General features: G+C 39.1%; 1 protein-coding gene across 1 annotated transcript in view; it reads right to left on the minus strand.

Annotated features, from left to right (window-relative positions):
* fras1 (Fraser extracellular matrix complex subunit 1) overlaps window positions 1-26,986 on the minus strand; it is a 271,538-nt gene that overhangs the window by 172,749 nt on the left and 71,803 nt on the right. Inside the window, exons 14-15 of the mRNA XM_073861042.1 lie at window positions 26,398-26,535; window positions 22,171-22,314 (exon numbers count right to left, since the gene is read on the minus strand). Of these exons, the coding sequence (XP_073717143.1) occupies window positions 22,171-22,314; window positions 26,398-26,535 (282 nt within the window). The remainder of the gene's footprint in view (window positions 1-22,170; window positions 22,315-26,397; window positions 26,536-26,986) is intronic.

The raw sequence follows: 26,986 nt of genomic DNA on the forward strand, positions 1-26,986 counted from the left end.
TGGCAAAAAATGATTCATAAGTGATGACTGCCATGATTTAACATCTAAGTTTGCATTAGTTTTATGAAAAAAAAAGCATTTTTTTCCTATCTTGAGACCACTAGGTGGCACTGTGCCAAAAGAACAGATGGTGCCTCAGGTCATAACTGTGATGACACATACCAAATTTAGTGTAAATACAATAAGGCGATACGGAGATATAGCCTTAAATGACTTGACCACTAGGGGGCACTGACCAAAAAATAAATTGTGACTCAGGTCTTGATTGTGATGACACCCACCAAATTTGGTGTAAATACAATAAAGAGATGCAGAGATATAGCCTTAAATAACTTGACCACTAGGGGGCACTGACCAAAAAATTAATTGTGACTCAGGTCTTGATTGTGATGACACCCACCAAATTTGGTGTAAATACAATAAAGAGATGCAGAGATATAGCCTTAAATTACTTGACCACTAGGGGGCACTGACCAAAAAATAAATTGTGACTCAGGTCTTGATTGTGATGACACCCACCAAATTTGGTGTAAATACAATAAAGAGATGCAGAGATATAGCCTTAAATAACTTGACCACTAGGGGGCACTGACCAAAAAATAAATTGTGACTCAGGTCTTGATTGTGATGACACCCACCAAATTTGGTGTAAATACGATAAAGAGATGCAGAGATATAGCTTCAAATCTCTTGACCACTAGGGGGCACCGGAAAGTTTACAAGTCCTCCCAGAACATGTTGCTGATGAACCATACCAAGTTTCATAACAATACGCAATTGCGTTTCTGAAATACTTGAACTTAAAGAAAAATTCAAAATGGCCGACACACAAAATGGCCGACCAAAAACCATTTGGTATCGTTTGACTCGGCATGCCTCACGAAATCTAACAAGACCACTCTCATAATTTTACATTCAAGTTTGCAGTAGTTATAAGCAAAAATAGACATTTTTTATATCTCGTGACCAGTAGGGGGCAGTGTGACGAAATGGTGCATGCACCCTCAGGTCATCACTGTTATGACATATACCAAGTCTCATATTAATACACAAAAGTTTTGCGAAGATACAGGCTCAAACACATTTTGGCGTGCTCGCCCTCGCATTCTTTGATGCGTTATACGACAACAAATAGGTCTACCGAAAAGCTTTTGATAACTTTTTGTCTAGAGTGTCTCTAGATGATGCATACCAAAAATCAAGCCAATCACACGAGCGCTCTAGGAGGAGTTCGAAAAAGTAGGTGTTCAATATAATTCAAAATGGCCGACAGGAAGTAGGTTTGACTCAGACATATTTGGTACAGTCGGACTCGGCATGAGCCAAGGAATCAATAGAGTGAAGTCTTATGTCATAGTGGCAATTTAATCAAATGATATAAACATTTTAAACAATTTATTTACATATCCTGACCACTAGGTGGCGCTGTCCTAAAGATTTATAAGTGCGCTCAGAACATGTCACTGATGAACCATGCCAAATTTCGTAGCGATACGCCATTCTGTTTGTGAAATACTGAACTTAATGAGAAAATTCAAAATGGCCGACACCCAAAATGGCCGACCGAAAACCGTTTGGTATCGTTTGACTCGGCATGCCTCAAGGAATCTAACAAGACCACCTTCATGATTTTAGGCTCAAGTTTGAAGTAGTTATATGCGAGAATATGCATTTTTCGAATCTCGTGACCACTAGGTGGCGCTGTGACGAAACGTTGCAGGCACCCTCAGGTCATGACTGTAATGACATATACCAAGTTTCGTGTCGATACAATAAAGTTTTGCGAAGATACGGCCTCACGTCTGTTTTGGCGTGCTCGCCGCCATATATGTTGTCAATTTATACGAGAACGCATTGGTCTATCAAAAAGCTTTTGATAACTTTTTGTCTGGGGTGTCTCTAGATGCTACATACCAAAGGACATGCAAATCGGACGGACGGTCTAGGAGGAGTTCGAAAAAGTAGGTTTTACGGAAAATTCAAAATGGCGGAAAGATGTGCATGACACAAATGACATCAACATGTGCAATTGAATCATCATGAGCAAAGGATTCAGAGGAAACAAGAATTTATTTTCTAGGACTCACGGGTCAGAAGTTGTGAGCATGAACATAAGTGGATTTTTGGACTGTTGGTGGCGCTAGAGGGTTTGAGTCAGACACACCAAATTTGCTATAGTAACTTCTGAGACTGTCCTCTACATGTGTGCCAAATTTCATAACTTTCCTACGTACGGTTCTATGGGCTGCCATTGACTTCAATGGCGGAAGAGGAAACATAATAATAATAATAATAATAATAATAATAATAAGAAAACTAACAATAACAATAGGGTTCTACGCCCCTTCGGGGCTTGACCCCTAAATATAGCTGCAAGCAGCGATACCGGGGTCAAGCCAAACATGGCAAATAATGATTCATACGTGATGACTGTCATGATTTAAGATCTAAGTATGCATTAGTTTTATGAAAAAAATAGCAATTTTTTCGTATCTTGAGACCACTAGGTGGCGCTGTGCCGAAACAATAGATGGTTCCTCAAGTCATAACTGTGATGACACATACCAAATTTAGTGTAAATACGATAAAGCGATACGGAGATATAGCCTTAAATGACTTGACCACTAGGGGGCACTGACCAAACAACAAATTGTGACTCAGGTCTAGATTGTTATGACACCCACCAAATTTGGTGTAAATACGATAAAGAGATGCAGAGATATAGCTTCAAATCTCTTGACCACTAGGGGGCGCCGAAAAGTTTACAAGTCCTCCCAGAACATTTTGCTGATGAACCATACCAAGTTTCATAACAATACGCAATTGCGTTTCTGAAATTCTTGAACTTAAAGAAAAAATTCAAAATGGCCGACACACAAAATGGCCGACCAATAACCATTTGGTATGGTTTGACTCGGCATGCCTCAAGAAATCTAACAAGACCAGTCTCATAATTTTACATTCAAGTTTGCAGTAGTTATAAGCAAAAATAGAAATTTTTTATATCTCCTGACCAGTAGGGGGCAGTGTGACGAAATGTTGCATGCACCCTCAGGTCATCACTGTTATGACATATACCAAGTCTCATATTAATACGCAAAAGTTTTGCGAAGATACAGGCTCAAACACATTTTGGCGTGCTCGCCCTCGCATTCTTTGATGCGTTATACGACAACGGATAGGTCTACTGAAAAGCTTTTGATAACTTTTTGTCTGGAGTGTCTCTAGATGATGCATACCAAAAATCAAGCCAATCACATGAGCGCTCTAGGAGGAGTTCGAAAAAGTAGGTGTTCAATATAATTCAAAATGGCCGACAGGAAGTAGGTTTGACTCAGACATATTTGGTACAGTCGGACTCAGCATGAGCCAAGGAATCAATAGAGTGAAGTCTTATGTCATAGTGGCAATTTAATCAAATGATATAAAGATTTTAAACAATTTATTTACATATCCTGACCATTAGGTGGCGCTGTCCTAAAGATTTATAGGTGCGCTCAGAACATGTCACTGATGAACCATGCCAAATTTCGTAGCGATACACCATTCTGTTTGTGAAATACTGAACTTAATGAGAAAATTCAAAATGGCCGACACCCAAAATGGCCGACCGAAAACCGTTTGGTATCGTTTGACTCGGCATGCCTCAAGGAATCTAACAAGACCACCTTCGTGATTTTAGGCTCAAGTTTGAAGTAGTTATAAGCGAAAATAGGCATTTTTCGAATCTCGTGACCACTAGGTGGCGCTGTGACGAAACGTTGCAGGCACCCTCAGGTCATGACTGTAATGACATATACCAAGTTTCGTGTCGATACAATAAAGTTTTGCGAAGATACGGCCTCACGTCCGTTTTGGCGTGCTCGCCGCCATATATGTTGTGAATTTATACGAGAACGCATTGGTCTATCAAAAAGCTTTTGATAACTTTTTGTCTGGGGTGTCTCTAGATGCTACATACCAAAGGACATGCAAATCGGACAGACGGTCTAGGAGGAGTTCGAAAAAGTAGGTTTTACGGAAAATTCAAAATGGCGGAAAGATGTGCATGACACAAATGACATCAACATATGCAATTGAATCATCATGAGCAAAGGATTCAGAGGAAACAAGAATTTATTTTCTAGGACTCACAGGTCAGAAGTTGTGAGCATGAACATAAGTGGATTTTTGGACTGTTGGTGGCGCTAGAGGGTTTGAGTCAGACACACCAATGTTGCTATAGTAACTTCTGTGACTGTCCTCTACATGTGTGCCAAATTTCATAACTTTCCTATGTACGGTTCTATGGGCTGCCATTGACTTTTGGGTGGAAGAACGAGGAACAAGAATAACAATAATAATAATAATAATAATAATAAATATAGCTGCAAGCAGCGATACCGGGGTCAAGCCAAACATGGCAAAAAATGATTCATACGTGATGACTGTCATGATTTAAGATCTAAGTTTGCATTAGTTTTATGAAAAAATAGCAATTTTTTCGTATCTTGAGATCACTAGGTGGCGTTGTGCCGAAACAATAGATGGTACCTTAGGTCATGACTGTGATGACACATACCAAATTTAGTGTAAATACAATAAAGCGATATGGAGATATAGCCTTAAATGACTTGACCACTAGGGGGCACTGACCAAACAATAAATTGTGACTCAGGTCTTGATTGTGATGACACCCACCAAATTTGGTGTAAATATAATAAAGAGATGCAGAGATATAGCCTTAAATGACTTGACCACTAGGGGGCACTAACCAAACAATAAATTGTGACTCAGGTCTTGATTGTGATGACACCCACCAAATTTGGTGTAAATACAATAAAGAGATGCAGAGATATAGCCTTAAATGACTTGACCACTAGGGGGCACTGACCAAAAAATAAATTGTGATTCAGGTCTTGATTGTGATGACACCCACCAAATTTGGTGTAAATACGATAAAGAGATGCAGAGATATAGCTTCAAATCTCTTGACCACTAGGGGGCACCGAAAAGTTTACAAGTCCTCCCAGAACATGTTGCTGATGAACCATACCAAGTTTCATAACAATAAGCAATTGCGTTTCTGAAATACTTGAACTTAAAGAAAAAATTCAAAATGGCCGACACACAAAATGGCCGACTAAAAACCATTTGGTATCGTTTGACTCCGCATGCCTCAAGAAATCTAACAAGACCAGTCTCATAATTTTACATTCAAGTTTGCAGTAGTTATAAGCAAAAATAGACATTTTTTATATCTCGTGACCAGTAGGGGGCAGTGTGACGAAATGGTGCATGCACCCTCAGGTCATCACTGTTATGACATATACCAAGTCTTATATTAATACACAAAAGTTTTGCGAAGATACAGGCTCAAACACATTTTGGCGTGCTCGCCCTCGCATTCTTTGATGCGTTATACGACAACGGATAGGTCTACCGAAAAGCTTTTGATAACTTTTTGTCTAGAGTGTCTCTAGATGATGCATACCAAAAATCAAGCCAATCAGACGAGCGCTCCAGGAGGAGTTCGAAAAAGTAGGTGTTCAATATAATTCAAAATGGCCGACAGGAAGTAGGTTTGACTCAGACATATTTGGTACAGTTGGACTCAGCATGAGCCAAGGAATCAATAGAGTGAAGTCTTATGTCATAGTGGCAATTTAATCAAATGATATAAACATTTTAAACAATTTATTTACATATCCTGACCACTAGGTGGCGCTGTCCTAAAGATTTATAAGTGCGCTCAGAACATGTCACTGATGAACCATGCCAAATTTCGTAGCGATACGCCATTCTGTTTGTGAAATACTGAACTTAATGAGAAAATTCAAAATGGCCGACACCCAAAATGGCCGACCGAAAACCGTTTGGTATCGTTTGACTCGGCATGCCTCAAGGAATCTAACAAGACCACCTTCATGATTTTAGGCTCAAGTTTGAAGTAGTTATATGCGAGAATATGCATTTTTCGAATCTCGTGACCACTAGGTGGCGCTGTGACGAAACGTTGCAGGCACCCTCAGGTCATGACTGTAATGACATATACCAAGTTTCGTGTCGATACAATAAAGTTTTGCGAAGATACGGCCTCACGTCTGTTTTGGCGTGCTCGCCGCCATATATGTTGTCAATTTATACGAGAACGCATTGGTCTATCAAAAAGCTTTTGATAACTTTTTGTCTGGGGTGTCTCTAGATGCTACATACCAAAGGACATGCAAATCGGACGGACGGTCTAGGAGGAGTTCGAAAAAGTAGGTTTTACGGAAAATTCAAAATGGCGGAAAGATGTGCATGACACAAATGACATCAACATGTGCAATTGAATCATCATGAGCAAAGGATTCAGAGGAAACAAGAATTTATTTTCTAGGACTCACGGGTCAGAAGTTGTGAGCATGAACATAAGTGGATTTTTGGACTGTTGGTGGCGCTAGAGGGTTTGAGTCAGACACACCAAATTTGCTATAGTAACTTCTGAGACTGTCCTCTACATGTGTGCCAAATTTCATAACTTTCCTACGTACGGTTCTATGGGCTGCCATTGACTTCAATGGCGGAAGAGGAAACATAATAATAATAATAATAATAATAATAATAATAAGAAAACTAACAATAACAATAGGGTTCTACGCCCCTTCGGGGCTTGACCCCTAAATATAGCTGCAAGCAGCGATACCGGGGTCAAGCCAAACATGGCAAATAATGATTCATACGTGATGACTGTCATGATTTAAGATCTAAGTATGCATTAGTTTTATGAAAAAAATAGCAATTTTTTCGTATCTTGAGACCACTAGGTGGCGCTGTGCCGAAACAATAGATGGTTCCTCAAGTCATAACTGTGATGACACATACCAAATTTAGTGTAAATACGATAAAGCGATACGGAGATATAGCCTTAAATGACTTGACCACTAGGGGGCACTGACCAAACAACAAATTGTGACTCAGGTCTAGATTGTTATGACACCCACCAAATTTGGTGTAAATACGATAAAGAGATGCAGAGATATAGCTTCAAATCTCTTGACCACTAGGGGGCGCCGAAAAGTTTACAAGTCCTCCCAGAACATTTTGCTGATGAACCATACCAAGTTTCATAACAATACGCAATTGCGTTTCTGAAATTCTTGAACTTAAAGAAAAAATTCAAAATGGCCGACACACAAAATGGCCGACCAATAACCATTTGGTATGGTTTGACTCGGCATGCCTCAAGAAATCTAACAAGACCAGTCTCATAATTTTACATTCAAGTTTGCAGTAGTTATAAGCAAAAATAGAAATTTTTTATATCTCCTGACCAGTAGGGGGCAGTGTGACGAAATGTTGCATGCACCCTCAGGTCATCACTGTTATGACATATACCAAGTCTCATATTAATACGCAAAAGTTTTGCGAAGATACAGGCTCAAACACATTTTGGCGTGCTCGCCCTCGCATTCTTTGATGCGTTATACGACAACGGATAGGTCTACTGAAAAGCTTTTGATAACTTTTTGTCTGGAGTGTCTCTAGATGATGCATACCAAAAATCAAGCCAATCACATGAGCGCTCTAGGAGGAGTTCGAAAAAGTAGGTGTTCAATATAATTCAAAATGGCCGACAGGAAGTAGGTTTGACTCAGACATATTTGGTACAGTCGGACTCAGCATGAGCCAAGGAATCAATAGAGTGAAGTCTTATGTCATAGTGGCAATTTAATCAAATGATATAAAGATTTTAAACAATTTATTTACATATCCTGACCATTAGGTGGCGCTGTCCTAAAGATTTATAGGTGCGCTCAGAACATGTCACTGATGAACCATGCCAAATTTCGTAGCGATACACCATTCTGTTTGTGAAATACTGAACTTAATGAGAAAATTCAAAATGGCCGACACCCAAAATGGCCGACCGAAAACCGTTTGGTATCGTTTGACTCGGCATGCCTCAAGGAATCTAACAAGACCACCTTCGTGATTTTAGGCTCAAGTTTGAAGTAGTTATAAGCGAAAATAGGCATTTTTCGAATCTCGTGACCACTAGGTGGCGCTGTGACGAAACGTTGCAGGCACCCTCAGGTCATGACTGTAATGACATATACCAAGTTTCGTGTCGATACAATAAAGTTTTGCGAAGATACGGCCTCACGTCCGTTTTGGCGTGCTCGCCGCCATATATGTTGTGAATTTATACGAGAACGCATTGGTCTATCAAAAAGCTTTTGATAACTTTTTGTCTGGGGTGTCTCTAGATGCTACATACCAAAGGACATGCAAATCGGACAGACGGTCTAGGAGGAGTTCGAAAAAGTAGGTTTTACGGAAAATTCAAAATGGCGGAAAGATGTGCATGACACAAATGACATCAACATATGCAATTGAATCATCATGAGCAAAGGATTCAGAGGAAACAAGAATTTATTTTCTAGGACTCACAGGTCAGAAGTTGTGAGCATGAACATAAGTGGATTTTTGGACTGTTGGTGGCGCTAGAGGGTTTGAGTCAGACACACCAATGTTGCTATAGTAACTTCTGTGACTGTCCTCTACATGTGTGCCAAATTTCATAACTTTCCTATGTACGGTTCTATGGGCTGCCATTGACTTTTGGGTGGAAGAACGAGGAACAAGAATAACAATAATAATAATAATAATAATAATAAATATAGCTGCAAGCAGCGATACCGGGGTCAAGCCAAACATGGCAAAAAATGATTCATACGTGATGACTGTCATGATTTAAGATCTAAGTTTGCATTAGTTTTATGAAAAAATAGCAATTTTTTCGTATCTTGAGATCACTAGGTGGCGTTGTGCCGAAACAATAGATGGTACCTTAGGTCATGACTGTGATGACACATACCAAATTTAGTGTAAATACAATAAAGCGATATGGAGATATAGCCTTAAATGACTTGACCACTAGGGGGCACTGACCAAACAATAAATTGTGACTCAGGTCTTGATTGTGATGACACCCACCAAATTTGGTGTAAATATAATAAAGAGATGCAGAGATATAGCCTTAAATGACTTGACCACTAGGGGGCACTAACCAAACAATAAATTGTGACTCAGGTCTTGATTGTGATGACACCCACCAAATTTGGTGTAAATACAATAAAGAGATGCAGAGATATAGCCTTAAATGACTTGACCACTAGGGGGCACTGACCAAAAAATAAATTGTGATTCAGGTCTTGATTGTGATGACACCCACCAAATTTGGTGTAAATACGATAAAGAGATGCAGAGATATAGCTTCAAATCTCTTGACCACTAGGGGGCACCGAAAAGTTTACAAGTCCTCCCAGAACATGTTGCTGATGAACCATACCAAGTTTCATAACAATAAGCAATTGCGTTTCTGAAATACTTGAACTTAAAGAAAAAATTCAAAATGGCCGACACACAAAATGGCCGACTAAAAACCATTTGGTATCGTTTGACTCCGCATGCCTCAAGAAATCTAACAAGACCAGTCTCATAATTTTACATTCAAGTTTGCAGTAGTTATAAGCAAAAATAGACATTTTTTATATCTCGTGACCAGTAGGGGGCAGTGTGACGAAATGGTGCATGCACCCTCAGGTCATCACTGTTATGACATATACCAAGTCTTATATTAATACACAAAAGTTTTGCGAAGATACAGGCTCAAACACATTTTGGCGTGCTCGCCCTCGCATTCTTTGATGCGTTATACGACAACGGATAGGTCTACCGAAAAGCTTTTGATAACTTTTTGTCTAGAGTGTCTCTAGATGATGCATACCAAAAATCAAGCCAATCAGACGAGCGCTCCAGGAGGAGTTCGAAAAAGTAGGTGTTCAATATAATTCAAAATGGCCGACAGGAAGTAGGTTTGACTCAGACATATTTGGTACAGTTGGACTCAGCATGAGCCAAGGAATCAATAGAGTGAAGTCTTATGTCATAGTGGCAATTTAATCAAATGATATAAAGATTTTAAACAATTTATTTACATATCCTGACCACTAGGTGGCGCTGTCCTAAAGATTTATAGGTGAGCTCAGAACATGTCACTGATGAACCATGCCAAATTTCGTAGCGATACGCCATTCTGTTTGTGAAATACTGAACTTAATGAGAAAATTCAAAATGGCCGACACCCAAAATGGCCGACCGAAAACCGTTTGGTATCGTTTGACTCGGCATGCCTCAAGGAATCTAACAAGACCACCTTCGTGATTTTAGGCTCAAGTTTGAAGTAGTTATAAGCGAGAATATCATTTTTCGAATCTCGTGACCACTAGGTGGCGCTGTGACGAAACGTTGCAGGCACCCTCAGGTCATGACTGTAATGACATATACCAAGTTTCGTGTCGATACAATAAAGTTTTGCGAAGATACGGCCTCACGTCCGTTTTGGCGTGCTCGCCGCCATATATGTTGTCAATTTATACGAGAACGCATTGGTCTATCAAAAAGCTTTTGATAACTTTTTGTCTGGGGTGTCTCTAGATGCTACATACCAAAGGACATGCAAATCGGACGGACAGTCTAGGAGGAGTTCGAAAAAGTAGGTTTTACGGAAAATTCAAAATGGCGGAAAGATGTGCATGACACAAATGACATCAACATGTGCAATTGAATCATCATGAGCCAAGGATTCAGAGGAAACAAGAATTTATTTTCTAGGACTCATGGGTCAGAAGTTGTGAGCATGAACATAAGTGGATTTTTGGACTGTTGGTGGCGCTAGAGGGTTTGAGTCAGACACACCAATGTTGCTATAGTAACTTCTGAGACTGTCCTCTACATGTGTGCCAAATTGCATAACTTTCCTACGTACGGTTCTATGGGCTGCCATTGACTTCAATGGCGGAAGAGGAAACATAATAATAATAATAATAATAATAATAATAATAATAAGAAAACTAACAATAACAATAGGGTTCTACGCCCCTTCGGGGCTTGACCCCTAATAATAAGAAAACTAACAATAACAATAGGGTTCTACGCCCCTTCGGGGCTTGACCCCTAAATATAGCTGCAAGCAGCGATACCGGGGTCAAGCCAAACATGGCAAAAAATGATTCATACCTGATGACTGTCATGATTTAAGATCTAAGTTTGCATTAGTTTTACGAAAAAAATAGCAATTTTTTTGTAACTTGAGACCACTAGGTGGCGCTGTGTCGAAACAATAGATGGTGCCTCAGCTCATGACTGTGATGACACATACCAAATTTAGTGTAAATACGATAAAGCGATACAGAGATATAGCCTTAAATGACTTGACCACTAGGGGGCACTGACCAAAAAATAAATTGTGACTCAGGTCTTGATTGTGATGACACCCACCAAATTTGGTGTAAATACGATAAAGAGATGCAGAGATATAGCCTCAAATCTCTTGACCACTAGGGGGCGGCGAAAAGTTTACAAGCCCTCTCAGAACATGTTGCTGATGAACCATACCAAGTTTCATAACAATAAGCAATTGCGTTTCTGAAATACTTGAACTTAAAGAAAAAATTGAAAATGGCCGACACACAAAATGGCCGACCAAAAACCATTTGGTATCGTTTGACTCGGCATGCCTCACCAAATCTAACAAGACCACTCTAATAACTTTACATTTAAGTTTGCAGTAGTTATAAGCAAAAATAGACATTATTTATATCTCGTGACCACTAGGGGGCACTGTGACGAAACGGTGCATGCACCCTCACGTCATCACTGTTATGACATATACCAAGTTTCATATCAATACGCAAAAGTTTTGCAAAGATACAGGCTCAAACACATTTTGGCGTGTTCGCCCTCGCATTCTTTGATGTGTTATACGACAACGGATAGGTCTACCAAAAAGCTTTTGATAACTTTTTGTCTGGAGTGTCTCTAGATGATGCATACCAAAAATCAAGCCAATCACACGAGCGCTCTGGGAGGAGTTCGAAAAAGTAGGTGTTCAATATAATTCAAAATGGCCGACAGGAAGTAGGTTTGACTCGGACATATTTGGTACAGTCGGACTCAGCACGAGCCAAGGAATCAATAGAGTGAAGTCTCATGTCTGTGTGGCAATCTAATCAGATGATATAAAGATTTTAAACAATTTCTTTACATATCCTGACCACTAGGTGGCGCCGTCCTAAAGATTTATAGGTGCGCTCAGAACATGTCACTGATGAACCATGCCAAATTTCGTAGCGATACGCCATTCTGTTTGTGAAATACTGAACTTAATAAGAAAATTCAAAATGGCCGACACCCAAAATGGCCGACCGAAAACCGTTTGGTATCGTTTGACTCGGCATGCCTCAAGGAATCTAACAAGACCACCTTCATGATTTTAGACTCAAGTTTGAAGTAGTTATAAGCGAAAATAGGCATTTTTCGAATCTCGTGACCACTAGGTGGCGCTGTGACGAAACGTTGCAGGCACCCTCAGGTCAAGACTGTAATGACATATACCAAGTTTCGTGTCGATACACCAAAGTGTTGCGAAGATATGGCCTCACGTCCGTTTTGGCGTGGACGCCGCCGTATATGTTGTCACGGTATACGAGAACGCATTGGTCTATCAAAAAGCTTTTGATAACTTTTTCTCTGGGGTATCTCTAGATGCTAGATACCAAAGGACATGCAAATCGGACAAACGCTCTAGGAGGAGTTCGAAAAAGTAGGTTTTACGGAAAATTCAAAATGGCGGAAAGATGTGCATGACACAAATGACATCAATGTGTGCAATTGAATCAACATGAGCCAAGGATTCAGAGGAAACAAGAATTTAGTTTCTAGGACTCACGGGTCAGAAGTTATGAGCATGAACATAAGTGGATTTTTGGACTGTTGGTGGCGCTAGAGGGTTTGAGTCAGACACACCAATGTTGCTATAGTAACTTCTGAGACTGTCCTCTACATGTGTGCCAAATTTCATAACTTTCCTACGTACGGTTCTATGGGCTGCCATTGACTTCAATGGCGGAAGAGGAAACTTAATAATAATAATAAGAAAACTAACAATAACAATAGGGTTCTACGCCCCTTCGGGGCTTGACCCCTAAATATAGCTGCAAGCAGCGATACCGGGGTCAAGCCAAACATGGCAAAAAATTATTCATATGTGATGACTGTCATGATTTAAGATCTAAGTTTGCATTAGTTTTAGGAAAAAATAGCAATTTTTTCGTATCTTGAGACCACTAGATGACGCTGTGCCGAAACAATACATGGTGCCTTAGGTCATGACTGTGATGACACATACCAAATTTAGTGTAAATACGATAAACCGATACGGAGATATAGCCTTAAATGACTTGACCACTAGGGGGCACTGACCAAACAATAAATTGTAACTCAGGCCTTGATTGTGATGACACCCACCAAATTTGGTGTAAATACGATAAAGAGATGCAGAGATATAGCTTCAAATCTCTTGACCACTAGGGGGCGCCGAAAAGTTTACAAGTCCTCTCTGAACATGTTGCTGATGAACCATACCAAGTTTCATAACAATACGCAATTGCGTTTCTGAAATACTTGAACTTAAAGAAAAAATTCAAAATGGCCGACACACAAAATGGCCGACCAAAAACCATTTGGTATCGTTTGACTCGGTATGCCTCAAGAAATCTAACAAGACCAGTCTCATAATTTTACATTCAAGTTTGCAGAAGTTATAAGCAAAAATAGACATTTTTTATATCTCGTGACCAGTAGGGGGCAGTGTGACGAAATGGTGCATGCACCCTCAGGTCATCACTGTTATGACATATACCAAGTCTCATATTAATACGCAAAAGTTTTGCGAAGATACAGGCTCAAACACATTTTGGCGTGCTCGCCCTCGCATTCTTTGATGCGTTATACGACAACGGATAGGTCTACCGAAAATCTTTTGATAACTTTTTGTCTAGAGTGTCTCTAGATGATGCATACCAAAAATCAAGCCAATCACACGAGCGCTCTAGGAGGAGTTCAAAAAAGTAGGTGTTCAATATAATTCAAAATGGCCGACAGGAAGTAGGTTTGACTAAGACATATTTGGTACAGTCAGACTCAGCATGAGCCAAGGAATCAATAGAGTGAAGTCTTATGTCACTGTGGCAATTTAATCAAATGATATAAAGATTTTAAACAATTTATTTACATATCCTGACCACTAGGTGGCGCTGTCTTAAAGATTTATAGGTGCGCTCAGAACATGTCACTGATGAACCATGCCAAATTTCGTAGCGATACGCCATTCTGTTTGTGAAATACTGAACTTAATGAGAAAATTCAAAATGGCCGAAACCCAAAATGGCCGACCGAAAACCGTTTGGTATTGTTTGACTCAGCATGCCTCAAGGAATCTAACAAGACCACCTTCATGATTTTAGACTCAAGTTTGAAGTAGTTATAAGCAAAAATAGGCATTTTTCGAATTTTGTGACCACTAGGTGGCGCTGTGACGAAACGTGGCAGGCACCCTCAGGTCATGACTGTAATGACATATACCAAGTTTCGTGTCGATACAATAAAGTTTTGCGAAGATACGGCCTCACGTCCGTTTTGGCGTGCTCGCCGCCGTATATGTTGTCACGGTATACGAGAACGCATTGGTCTATCAAAAAGCTTTTGATAACTTTTTGTCTGGGGTGTCTCTAGATGCTACATACCAAAGGACATGCAAATCGGACGAACGGTCTAGGAGGAGTTCGAAAAAGTAGGTTTTACGGAAAATTCAAAATGGCGGAAAGATGTGCATGACACAAATGACATCAATGTGTGCAATTGAATCATCATGAGCAAAGGATTCAGAGGAAACAAGAATTTAGTTTCTAGGACTCACGGGTCAGAAGTTATGAGCATGAACATATGTGGATTTTTGGTCTGTTGGTGGCGCTAGAGGGTTTGAGTCAGACACACCAATGTTGCTATAGGAACTTCTGAGACTGTCCTCTACATGTGTGCCAAATTTCATAACTTTCCTACGTACGGTTCTATAGGCTGCCATTGACTTCAATGGCGGAAGAACAAGAAACTGAATAATAATAATAAGAAAACTAACAGAAACAATAGGTGTCTACGCCACTTCGTGGCTTGACCCCTAAATATAGCTGCAAGCAGCGATACCGGGGTCAAGCCAAACATGGCAAAAAATGATTCATACGTGATGACTGTCATAATTTAAGATCTAAGTTTGCATTAGTTTTATGAAAAAATAGCATTTTTTTGTATCTTGAGACCACTAGGTGGCGCTTTGCCGAAACAATAGATGGTGCCTCAGGTCATGACTGTGATGACACATACCAAATTTAGTGTAAATACAATAAAGCGATACGGAGATATAGCCTTAAATGACTTGACCACTAGGGGGCACTGACCAAACAATAAATTGTGACTCAGGTCTTGATTGTGATGACACCCACCAAATTTGGTGTAAATACAATAAAGCGATACGGAGATATAGCCTTAAATGACTTGACCACTAGGGGGCACTAACCAAACAATAAATTGTGACTCAGGTCTTGATTGTGATGACACCCACCAAATTTGGTGTAAATACAATAAAGAGATGCAGAGATATAGCCTTAAATGACTTGACCACTAGGGGGCACTGACCAAAAAATAAATTGTGACTTAGGTCTTGATTGTGATGACACCCACCAAATTTGTTGTAAATACAATAAAGAGATGCAGAGATATAGCCTTAAATAACTTGACCACTAGGGGGCACTGACCAAAAAATAAATTGTGACTCAGGTCTTGATTGTGATGACACCCACCAAATTTGGTGTAAATACGATAAAGAGATGCAGAGATATAGCTTCAAATCTCTTGACCACTAGGGGGCACCGGAAAGTTTACAAGTCCTCCCAGAACATGTTGCTGATGAACCATACCAAGTTTCATAACAATACGTAATTGCGTTTCTGAAATACTTGAACATAAAGAAAAATTAAAAATGGCCGACACACAAAATGGCCGACCAAAAACCATTTGGTATCGTTTGACTCGGCATGCCTCACGAAATCTAACAAGACCACTCTCATAATTTTACATTCAAGTTTGCAGTAGTTATAAGCAAAAATAGACATTTTTTTATATCTCGTGACCAGTAGGGGGCAGTGTGACGAAATGGTGCATGCACCCTCAGGTCATCACTGTAATGACATATACCAAGTCTCATATTAATACACAAAAGTTTTGCGAAGATACAGGCTCAAACACATTTTGGCGTGCTCGCCCTCGCATTCTTTGATGCGTTATAAGACAACAAATAGGTCTACCGAAAAGCTTTTGATAACTTTTTGTCTAGAGTGTCTCTAGATGATGCATACCAAAAATCTAGCCAATCACACGAGCGCTCTAGGAGGAGTTCGAAAAAGTAGGTGTTCAATATAATTCAAAATGGCCGACAGGAAGTAGGTTTGACTCAGACATATTTGGTACAGTCGGACTCAGCACGAGCCAAAGAATCAATAGAGTGAATTCTTATGTCATAGTGGCAATTTAATCAAATGATATAAAGATTTTAAACAATTTATTTACATATCCTGACCACTAGGTGGCGCTGTCCTAAAGATTTATGGGTGCGCTCAGAACATGTCACTGATGAACCATGCCAAATTTCGTAGCGATACGCCATTCTGTTTGTGAAATACTGAACTTAATGAGAAAATTCAAAATGGCCGACACCCAAAATGGCCGACCGAAAACCGTTTGGTATCGTTTGACTCGGCATGCCTCAAGGAATCTAACAAGACCAACTTTATGATTTTAGACTCAAGTTTGAAGTAGTTATAAGCAAAAATATGCATTTTTCGAATTTCGTGACCACTAGGTGGCGCTGTGACGAAACATTGCAGGCACCCTCAGGTCATGACTGTAATGACATATACCAAGTTTCGTGTCGATACAATAAAGTTTTGCGAAGATACGGCCTCACGTCTGTTTTGGCGTGCTCGCCGCCTTGTATGTTGTCACTGTATACGAGAACGCATTGGTCTATCAAAAAGCTTTTGATAACTTTTTGTCTTGGATGTCTCTAGATGCTACATACCAAAGGACATGCAAATCGGACAAACGGTCTCGGAGGAGTTCGAAAAAGTAGGTTTTACGAAAAATTCAAAATGGCGGAAAGATGTGCATGACACAAATGACATCAATGTCTGCATTTGAATCATCATGAGCCAAGGATTCAGAGGAAACAAGAATTTAGTTTCTAGGACTCATGGGTCAGAAGTTATGAGCATGAACATAAGTGGATTTTTGGACTGTTGGTGGCGCTAGAGGGTTTGAGTCAGACACACCAATGTTGCTATAGTAACTTCTAAGACTGTCCTCTACATGTGTGCCAAATTTTATAACTTTCCTACGTACGGTTCTATGGGCTGCCATTGACTTCAATGGCGGAAGAACAAGGATGAATAATAATAATAATAAGAAAACTAACAATAACAATAGGGTTCTACGCCCCTTCGGGGCTTGACCCCTAAATATAGCTGCAAGCAGCGATTCGGGGCCAAGCACCTTCAGCGCAATGAGCACCCAAAGCACAGCAAGCAACATAGAAGGTATCAATGACCCAATGTGCATTGAACACCCAAGGTGAATCAAGAACACAAGTACCCAAAGCGTAGCAATCACCGATCAGAACCACCGCAGTGCAGAGCAGCAACAGACAACATGACGAAAATAGAACATATGTGAACTACAGACAGGTCGAGAAGAATAGGTGAGAAAGAACAAAACTTTAATAGAACAAATTAAAACTTGCCCCAGGCAGGATTTGAACCCAAGAACTCAGAATCTCTTTGCATGTGACTAACACACTACGCCATTTAGTTGACACAGTTCATGAGGCAGCAGAATAGAGTGTACAGAGATGAAAGCATTGACAAATGCCAATCACCACAGATGCAGAAATGACACAGCAGAGCAGATATAACAGAAATAATATAGCTGCAAGCAGCAATGCCGGGGTCAAGCCGAAAAGGGCACAAAAGGATGTAAAATTGAGATTGGATGAGCAGATTGAAGAACCCAAGTAAACCTAATAATTGTAGATGAAAAAACAAAAAAGTTATCCACAAAAATAATCTATGTTCTTGTCTACTGCAATCGTCCTTCTGTTATTGACAATTATGGAACATTAGAGCACTGAAGGACATGTGAGTGGTGTTTGCAGTGGCAAAACATCACATCATGTTATAACAAGTTTAATTAGTCAAAAGAAACCATCTCCGTGTCTCTACGATGTTCTGATGCAGAGATATAGCTTTTGCAAAAACGGTTAATAAGGTATTCTCAATGGTTGCTAGGGAGTGAATTGGCAACCACCAGTGATCATAGTCAAAGCCATGAAAGGAATAATCCATGATGACTCATGGTTTTAGATATGTTATTGCAGTAGTTTTAAGCAAAAATACCATATTTCTATCTCAAAACCACTAGGTGGTGCAATGACAAAATTGTGCATGCAACATCAGGTCATGATTGTGTTACATCTAGCTAGTTTTATGTCTATACACTTTAGTTTAGTGAAGAAACAGTTGTAAGACCATAGGGATGGCTTGTTATCAAAGGTTTTGTTCAATTATAAGGCCATCTAGTGGTGCAAGCATACAATTTTTTTTGTGCAGCCTCAGAATATGCTCATGCATCAGTGTATCAAATCTGGTGAAAAAATATATTTTCGTTACGAAGTTACAACCATTTATGTGTAATAAACACAAATTTTGAAGGAAATTTTTCGTTTTTTTGCAATTTTCGGCCATTTCTGATAAAAATTTTAATATAACGTCAATAGAACTTTTTGTTCAGAAGGTAAGGTTAGTTTCTTCCTATGGTGTTTTCGAGTCGATCGGAAAAACGTTCGCGGAGATATTCATGCGTGTTTCTTAAGCGCTATTTTGCTGCGCAGGGTTAACCGTAAGGCGGATTCTGGCATGTTTGGTATCGTTGGACTCGACAACTATTCAGAACTCCAAAGCAACAAGTCCCGTGAAAATACGTCAATCGGAGCCAAAGTTATAGGTGTATAAAACATTTCTCTGGCCACTAGGTGGCGCTGCGACGAAACTGTGCATGCACCCTCAGTTCCTGACTGGCATCACAAGTACCAAGTGTCGTGTCAATAGGCCAAAGTTTGACGAAGATACAGCCTAAAATCCGTTTTTTTGCGCTCTACGTAAAATTCGTTAAGGAGGTATATGACAACGGATTGCTGTATCAAAATTCTTTTGATAACTTTTTGCCATGAGTGTCTCAAGATGATACATACCAATTTTCGTGGAAATCGGACAAAAGCTCTAGGACGAGTTCGAAAAAGTAGGTTTTTTAAACAATTCAAAATGGCGGAAAAATTTAATGACGGAAAATGACGTCATAGGGTCCAATCGAATTGTCTTGAGCCAAGGAATCAGAAGAACCAAGAATTTTGTTTCTGGGACTTACGGATCAGAAGTTATAACCAAAAACATAAGTGCAACTTTGGACTGTTGGTGGCGCTAGCGGGTTAGAGATAGAGACTCCAAATTTGCTGTGGGGACACATTGGACTGTCCTCTATCAGTGTGCCAAATTTCATAACTTTCCTATGTACGGTTCTATGGGCTGCCATAGACCGCAATGGCGGAAGAAGAACCAGAATAATAAATATAGCTGCAAGCAGCAATTACCGGGGTCAAGCCAAAAAGGGCACAGAAGAAAGTAAGGTTGAGTTCGGATGAGCAGTTTAAAGAACCTAGGAAAATCTCTTGATTTTAGACAAAATAATATAAAATAATTCCAGCAAAAAAGCTGCGTTCTCATTCAGTGAAATCACTCCCTCTCTTCTCGAATATCATTGACAACTAGAACACTGAAGGAAATGTGAGTGGTGCTTGCAGTGGCAATACTCAGCTCACAAGATGTTACAGTAGTGTTAAAGGCGGAGTCCACGATGTTTGAAAAACGCGTTGGAAAAGGAGACGGGCCGACTTCCAAAACACACTTATAGCCAATCAAATCAAATCAAATGCCGGGTTGCGTATGTGTGGGGCGGGTCTATCAACAGAAGGTCCAGATTCTATTGGGGTAGGGGCGTGTTTGTTTAGGTGATTTCAAATATCAACATTGGCTTTCAAACATCATGGACTCCGCCTTTAATGAGTCAAAAGAGACAATCCCAGTGTCTCTACCTTGTTCTGATGCAGAGATATAGCTTTTGCAAACACGGTTGATAAGGTATTCTCAATGGTTGCTAGGGAGTGAATTGGCAACCACCAGTGAATATAGTCAAAGCCATGAAAGGAATAATCCGTGATGACTCATGGTTTTAGATGTGTTGTTGCAGTAGTTTTAGGCAAAAAATGCCATATTCTATCTCAAAACCAGTAGGTGGCGCAATGACAAAATTGTGCATGCAGCATTAGGTCATGATTGTGTTACATCTAGCTAGTTTTATGACTATAAACTTTAATTTAGTGAAGAAACAGTTGTATGGCCATAGGGCTGGCTTGATATCAAAGGTTTTGTTCAATTATAAGGCCATCTAGTGGTGCAAGCATACAATTTTTTGTGTGTGGCCTCAGAATGTGCTCATACATCAGCGTATCAAATCTGGTGAAAAAATCTCTTTTCGTTACGAAGTTACAATCATTTATGTGTAAAAAACACAAAATTTGAAGGTAATTTTTCGTTTTTTGCAATTTTCGGCCATTTCTGATGAAAATCTTAATATAAAGCTAATAGAACTTTTTGTTCAGAAGGTCAGGTTAGTTTCTTCCTATGGTGTTTTCGAGTCGAACGGAAAAACGCTCGCGGAGATATTTATGCGTGTTTTTTAAGTGCTATTTTGCTGCGCAGGGTTAACCGTAAGGCGAATTCTGGCATATTTGGTATCGTTGGACTCGGCAACTATTCAGAACTCCAAAGAAACAAGTCCCGTGAAAATACGTCAATGGGAGCCAAAGTTATAGGCGTGTAAAACATTCATCTGGCCACTAGGTGGCGCTGTGACGAAACTCGGCATGCACCCTTAGTTCCTGTCTGGCATCACAAATACAAAGTATCGTGTCAATAGGCTTAAGTTTGGCGAAGATACAGCCTCAAATCCGTTTTTTTTGCGCTCTACGTAAAATTCGTTGACGCGCTTTACGACAACGGATTGTTTTATCGAAATTCTTTTAATAACTTTTTGCCTTGAGTGTCTCTAGATGCCGCATACCGATTTTCGTGGCAATCGGAAAAAAACTCTAGGACGAGTTCGCAAAAGTAGGTTTTACGAATAATTCAAAATGGCGGAAAAATTTTCATGACGGAAAATGACATCATATAGTCTAATCGAATCGTCTTGAGCCAAGGAATCAGAGGAAACAAGAATTTCGTTTCTGGGACTTACGGGTCAGAAGTTATAAGCAAAAACGTAAGTGCAACTTTGGACTGTTGGTGGCGCTAGCGGGTTTGAGATAGAGACTCCAAAATTGCTGTGGATATTATTTGGACTGTCCTCTGTCAGTGTGCCAAATTTCATAACTTTCCTACGTACGGTTCTATGGGCTGCCATAGACCGCAATGGAACAGGAAGAAGAATAATATATAAGAAAAAGAAAAAGAAAAAGAAAAAGAAGAAAACTAACGGATACAATAGGGGTCTTCGCCCATTCTGGGCTTGACCCCTAATTATTATAATAGGAAAACTAACAAATACAATAGGGTTCTACGCCCCTTCGGGGCTTGACCCCTAATAATAATAATAATAAGAAAACTAACAATAACAATAGGGTTCTACGCCCCTTCGGGGCTTGACCCCTAATAATAATTATTATAAAAAGAAAACTAACAAATACAATAGGGTTCTACGCCCCTTCGGGGCTTGACCCCTAAATATACATACACATTCATGTATGTATTTAAGAAACATTTACATGTGTATATATATATATATATATATATATATATATATATATATATATATATATATATATATATATATATATATATATATATATATATATATATATATTCAAAATTATATATAAATAAAACAAATTAAATAAAAATTTCTTAAATTTATATACATGTCATGTATGTGTGTGTGTATATAAATATATATATATATATATATATAATATTTACACATGTCAAAAACTCACATATTATGCAAAAAATTACTTTTATTTTGTATGAGATTAATGTAGATTAATCTATGCCCAGCCCTAACCAACACATAAACAAACCCACACCATACCATAACAGCTGCCTTGACTAGCATAGTAGCCCGGGCCACAGTGATTAACACAGAATCCATCCTTCAGTAAGTGAGAGGGATCTGAGCATGTCAAACAATCCTGAGGCCCCGCCCCCTTGCACGATGAACAAGAGTCATGGCAACCTAAAGAGAAATAAGTCAATAATCAGTTTAGAGCTAAGAACAAATCCCTCAATTCTAAGTAAACAAACCGAAAGGCAAAAGAAACAACCTAAGCCAGCTTTACAAGGTTATTTTCAGTCATGTTTTGGTGAGGCTTTTCTGTGCAGAATAAAATTGGCCTTACTTCGACGTTTAAAGAAAACACAACAAACAATAGCAAAAGATGATGTTTTGTGGAAGATTGTGAAGAAACAGAAGGACAAATGCATACATATTTGCAATGTTTATAATTTGCACATCATAAACACTCATTCAAATACACACAAACATATTATGCAGATCTTATCAAGAGCAGTAAGCTAGCCTGTTGAGATCTAAAGCTTAACCAATATAAAAACAAAGCCATCCTGATAATTATATCTTTATTTATTTCTGACATCAGCTGACCGTAAATTTCACAGTTCAATTGGAAAAGGATTAGCGTTTGATTGGATTTTGTGTAAACGTAAACTCAAAGTGTATTAACATTTAGAAAGAGGTTTTTCGAGATTTAGATATTTGTTCGGTATAATAAATGGCCTTAATTTACATAGCCAATGCACTCAATCTTCCTTTAGCAAAAGTACTGAACTGCTACCTACAAATGTTTTATGTAACCCTTGAAATCGTATCAACACTCGGAAGAGAGAAAGATGAGGGTGAAAGAAAGATCTGAGCACAAATTTTTTTTAGAAAAACATACATTTTTAGTCTGGTTGTAAGGCTACATTATAACAAATAACGGACGCTTTTCCAAGGTCTATTTTCTTAAAGAAGCTAAGATGCAAAAGCTGCTAAGCACCACCTATGTCAAAAATGAGATAATGATTAACTGAATCCTCTATTATACGTTCATCAAATATTTCGCTTCCAACCTGGCTTGAGGCCATTCAGAAATACCACTCTGTTGACAGAAACACTATTAATATTTAAGATTAACAAACTACGCTGGTTGTGTTTTATAGTATCACCTGTTGCCATGATGTTTGGGTGTTGTCAGTATGATGTACTGTAGGTGTTTTCAGAGCATTGCTTGGCCATGTGTGGTGCATTTGCTTTTCTGATGTTAGGGTGTCCTGGGATGTTGGTTGAACATACCTATGCTCAACAAGCCACATGCTTGAATTTAATTTATTGATATAACACTATGACATAAGTGGTCCATTGTAATATTAAGGGTAAATGTAATGCTAAACATAGCAAAAAACACTAGTTACAGGTATCAGTATTACTAAAGTCCTAATTTGACTATGCGACACATTCAAAACTTCCTTGCCTACATCCTACATACTTCTGCATGAGTGATTACAAAATATGCGTACTAAATTTGCGCCATGTGCATTAAGTAAATTTGTCATTTATGTAATGAATAATTGACGACGGGCCATTGAATTATAAGAAAATAATGCACACCCAAGGTGGTAATGCAGCAACGACGTGAAGGGGAGTGTCGTTACCAGATGTCAGTGATGCGCAGGTAAATGTATAAACAACCTGCACCCGACCAACGTTTTCAACTAACCTGCCTGCAACTCAAGACTGGAAATATATATATAATATATATAAAAAGTAATTGTTTAAAAGATTAATTGTCATCTTTATTTGAAACGACCCGACCAGCTGCGACCCGAAAATCATAAAAAATATTTTTGGATGACTCGTAACCCAGGTCACTGCAGGAACCCGCTCATTCTGGTTCAACCCGCGCATCACCGGGTGTGCATTATTTTCAAATAATTTTAAGGACCAGAGTCAAATATTCGGCTTAAACCACGGTTACCACAAACATTGCTCTGATGCCTATTTTTAAGATATTTGACAAGTTAGGTGTGCGGTTTACAGAAAAAATAATCAACACCCATGGAACATTTTTCAGCCAATCAGAATAAAGCATTCAACAGGTCCGTGGTATAAGGTGGTTTTACTTATCATTATACAACAGTTCTTTCTGGTTCTCGAATCTGATTGGCGCAGCTTTTAAATGTGGACATTGATCATTTATTTAATCGCGACGTGACTATTAAAACATGTTATGAGAATATCGCCACTGGTATATTTATAAGCAGCATGCAAAAACATCTCTCTGACACTTATAAAAAACTGTTTTATATAGTACTGACAAGAACGAAGTCTAATAATAACCGAGTGCTCGTATCGCATTAAGATGAAATGGTAAACCAACAGTAACATTATAGAAGTATAGTTTTATTAACTTTTACCTCGCGCCAAAACAATAACAACACAAAAGACACTAAATATGAATAAGAAAACAAGTAATAGTTTCATCATGACACCAAATACTGCTGATTTGATCTAATTTTGATCAACAGGCCAACATGAGAGCCAGGGAATCCCTGTCAAAGATGTAGCCCAGAGGGGGCGGTGGTCAGCGGGGCGAGTGAACACTGACGTCCGCTCATGCTTTGGTTCTCATACGTACCGAATCTCACTAATCAAACGTTCAAACAGGCGCTATCTTTACTAATCGACTGTAGATTTAAATATAATACATATATATTCTCGACTGAACTAATCTTAAAACTACACTTTGTGACCAAGAAATTTTAATATTTAAAAACGGCGAATCCGTCCATTGAGTTAATATGAGATTCAAAGCAGCCGAAAGTGTTACCTGTCATTCTGGCCGCCCTCAAATCCGTGGCGGAAGAAGTAGTTCTCAAACAAAGAGGCTTTTAAAATTACTCCGTTGTTGTTTTCTAGTTTTCGGTTTTCAAACATGTGCCGTCGAACTGTTGTATAAAAGCAATATCGCTCTCGGAGTCGTGTGATATAGCTCTATATCATCACGGCTGTGATTGCCTCCGGCACTCGGCCTACGGCCTAGTGCCTCTGGCCTAATCACAGCCGTGATGATATAGAGCTATATCACACTCCTACTCGAGCGATATTGCTTAATTAGACAACTCATCAATTTATCTAAAAATTGTAAGCACAAATATAGTTGTACTTAATAATAGAAAAAAATATTTTTAGAAATACCAAAGAATTTATCAAAACAGTTTCTAATTATGTAGCTTTATCTTTTTTTTTGGTGAATTATATGCGCATAATTAAAGTCTGGGCGCAATGCCCAGTGTCGTACATGCATTCACTATTTTACACAGCCTGTCTCCATAGACTCTGACACCAAACTGGCCCAAAACCCTGAGAAGCTGGAATGGTACCAAATATTTTGACAGCCAACAACAGCGTGTGAACAAGTGATGTAGGTAACTATGTTTAGTGAGTTTGGATAAACCTGGCATGCAAGAAATATGAATGGTAGTGCACTTGTCCAAGTTTGTCTGCAAAACTCTTTAAAGTTGTACGTGTCTTCTTAAAATGTGATGAGATTGTGTAAAATTGAAATGGCTGATAAAAACAAAAGAAAGAAAGTTTCCTTTAGCCTCATTTTCTAGTGTAACAACTAAAGTTGCAGACTAACATTTGCCAGACAGAAAAACAAGAGGATGAATTGTCATCACTCTGGCAAAATAAGACCTTCCACATGCAATCCCTTGGTAGGACTCAGTCTCGCTAAATCCGTCATAATGGCTTTAACCTAAGCAGGATATCGCTTCTCCATCTTGTCTCTTAAAGAACATTATGGTGCAATCTACGGTGAGGTTTAAGTGTGAAATTGAATGAGAATGAAGACTGGGGTACAGTAATTGCTGCGTACAGTCAGTGCTCTCAGCTGCACAGTCACAGATCAGTTAGCAGGTCACAAATGTATAATTTTTTCCGAATTGAATTGCTACAGTCAGGAAGCTTGTCAAGGCCTGGTTATCGCATCTTTAAGTTGATTCTTATGCAAGGAACAATGCACAGCAGGTACCGGTGAATGCTCTATTTGACATTGACAGCAAATAGAAAATGATGCAAAAATGCTGTCCAAACAAACACAAACATAAAATATTATAATAGAATTGTTTCCTATTCGTCTACCCGCTGTGATTATTACAATGCAATTTATGGCACCGCACATTCCTGTGCATCACTTTGGTAAAAGTACAGTAGAGGTAAAGAGTATCAAAGAAAGCCAAAACAATAAAAATGACTTACTAAGACAGCGTGTGTGGTCCTTGAACAGACCTCTCTCACAGGTGGTCACGCACTGCCTGCCGCTGAGGAGAAAAGACCCACCACACGCTGTGCATTCAAAGTCGTTCTCACAGGTGGCACATGACGGCTGACATGCTGCTAGAAAAAGCACAGAAAATGAGAAAGGGTTTGGGGAGGTGGAATTGTTTATGGCATGAAACTAAAAAGCACAAAATATAATGTAAATGTTCAGAGATTGAAAATGATTTTAGGTCAGGTTTGACATTGCATTTATCTCGAAAAAAATCATTATGACTTTAACAGATGACTGATTTAGTGTGTATATGTGTTTGGTTTTGTGTCTTGGCTATATAATTACACTTTTACACATATTCTCCCGGTTTCAAAGACAAGGCTTAAGGCTAGTCCTACACTAAAACACATGTTTGAGCTGTCTCAACTGATAATAACTTGCAATGACAGATTTTAAAACATGCCAGTGCCATTGATTTGTCTTACGATACACACCAGTTATGTATTTTTCTAAAGCATGTTTATGAAAGATGCTTAAACACTTTCATTTAACTACAGTATGGCCTAGTCCTGGTTT

Source organism: Misgurnus anguillicaudatus, chromosome 22, assembly GCF_027580225.2.
Source record: "Misgurnus anguillicaudatus chromosome 22, ASM2758022v2, whole genome shotgun sequence".
NCBI lineage: Eukaryota > Metazoa > Chordata > Actinopteri > Cypriniformes > Cobitidae > Misgurnus > Misgurnus anguillicaudatus.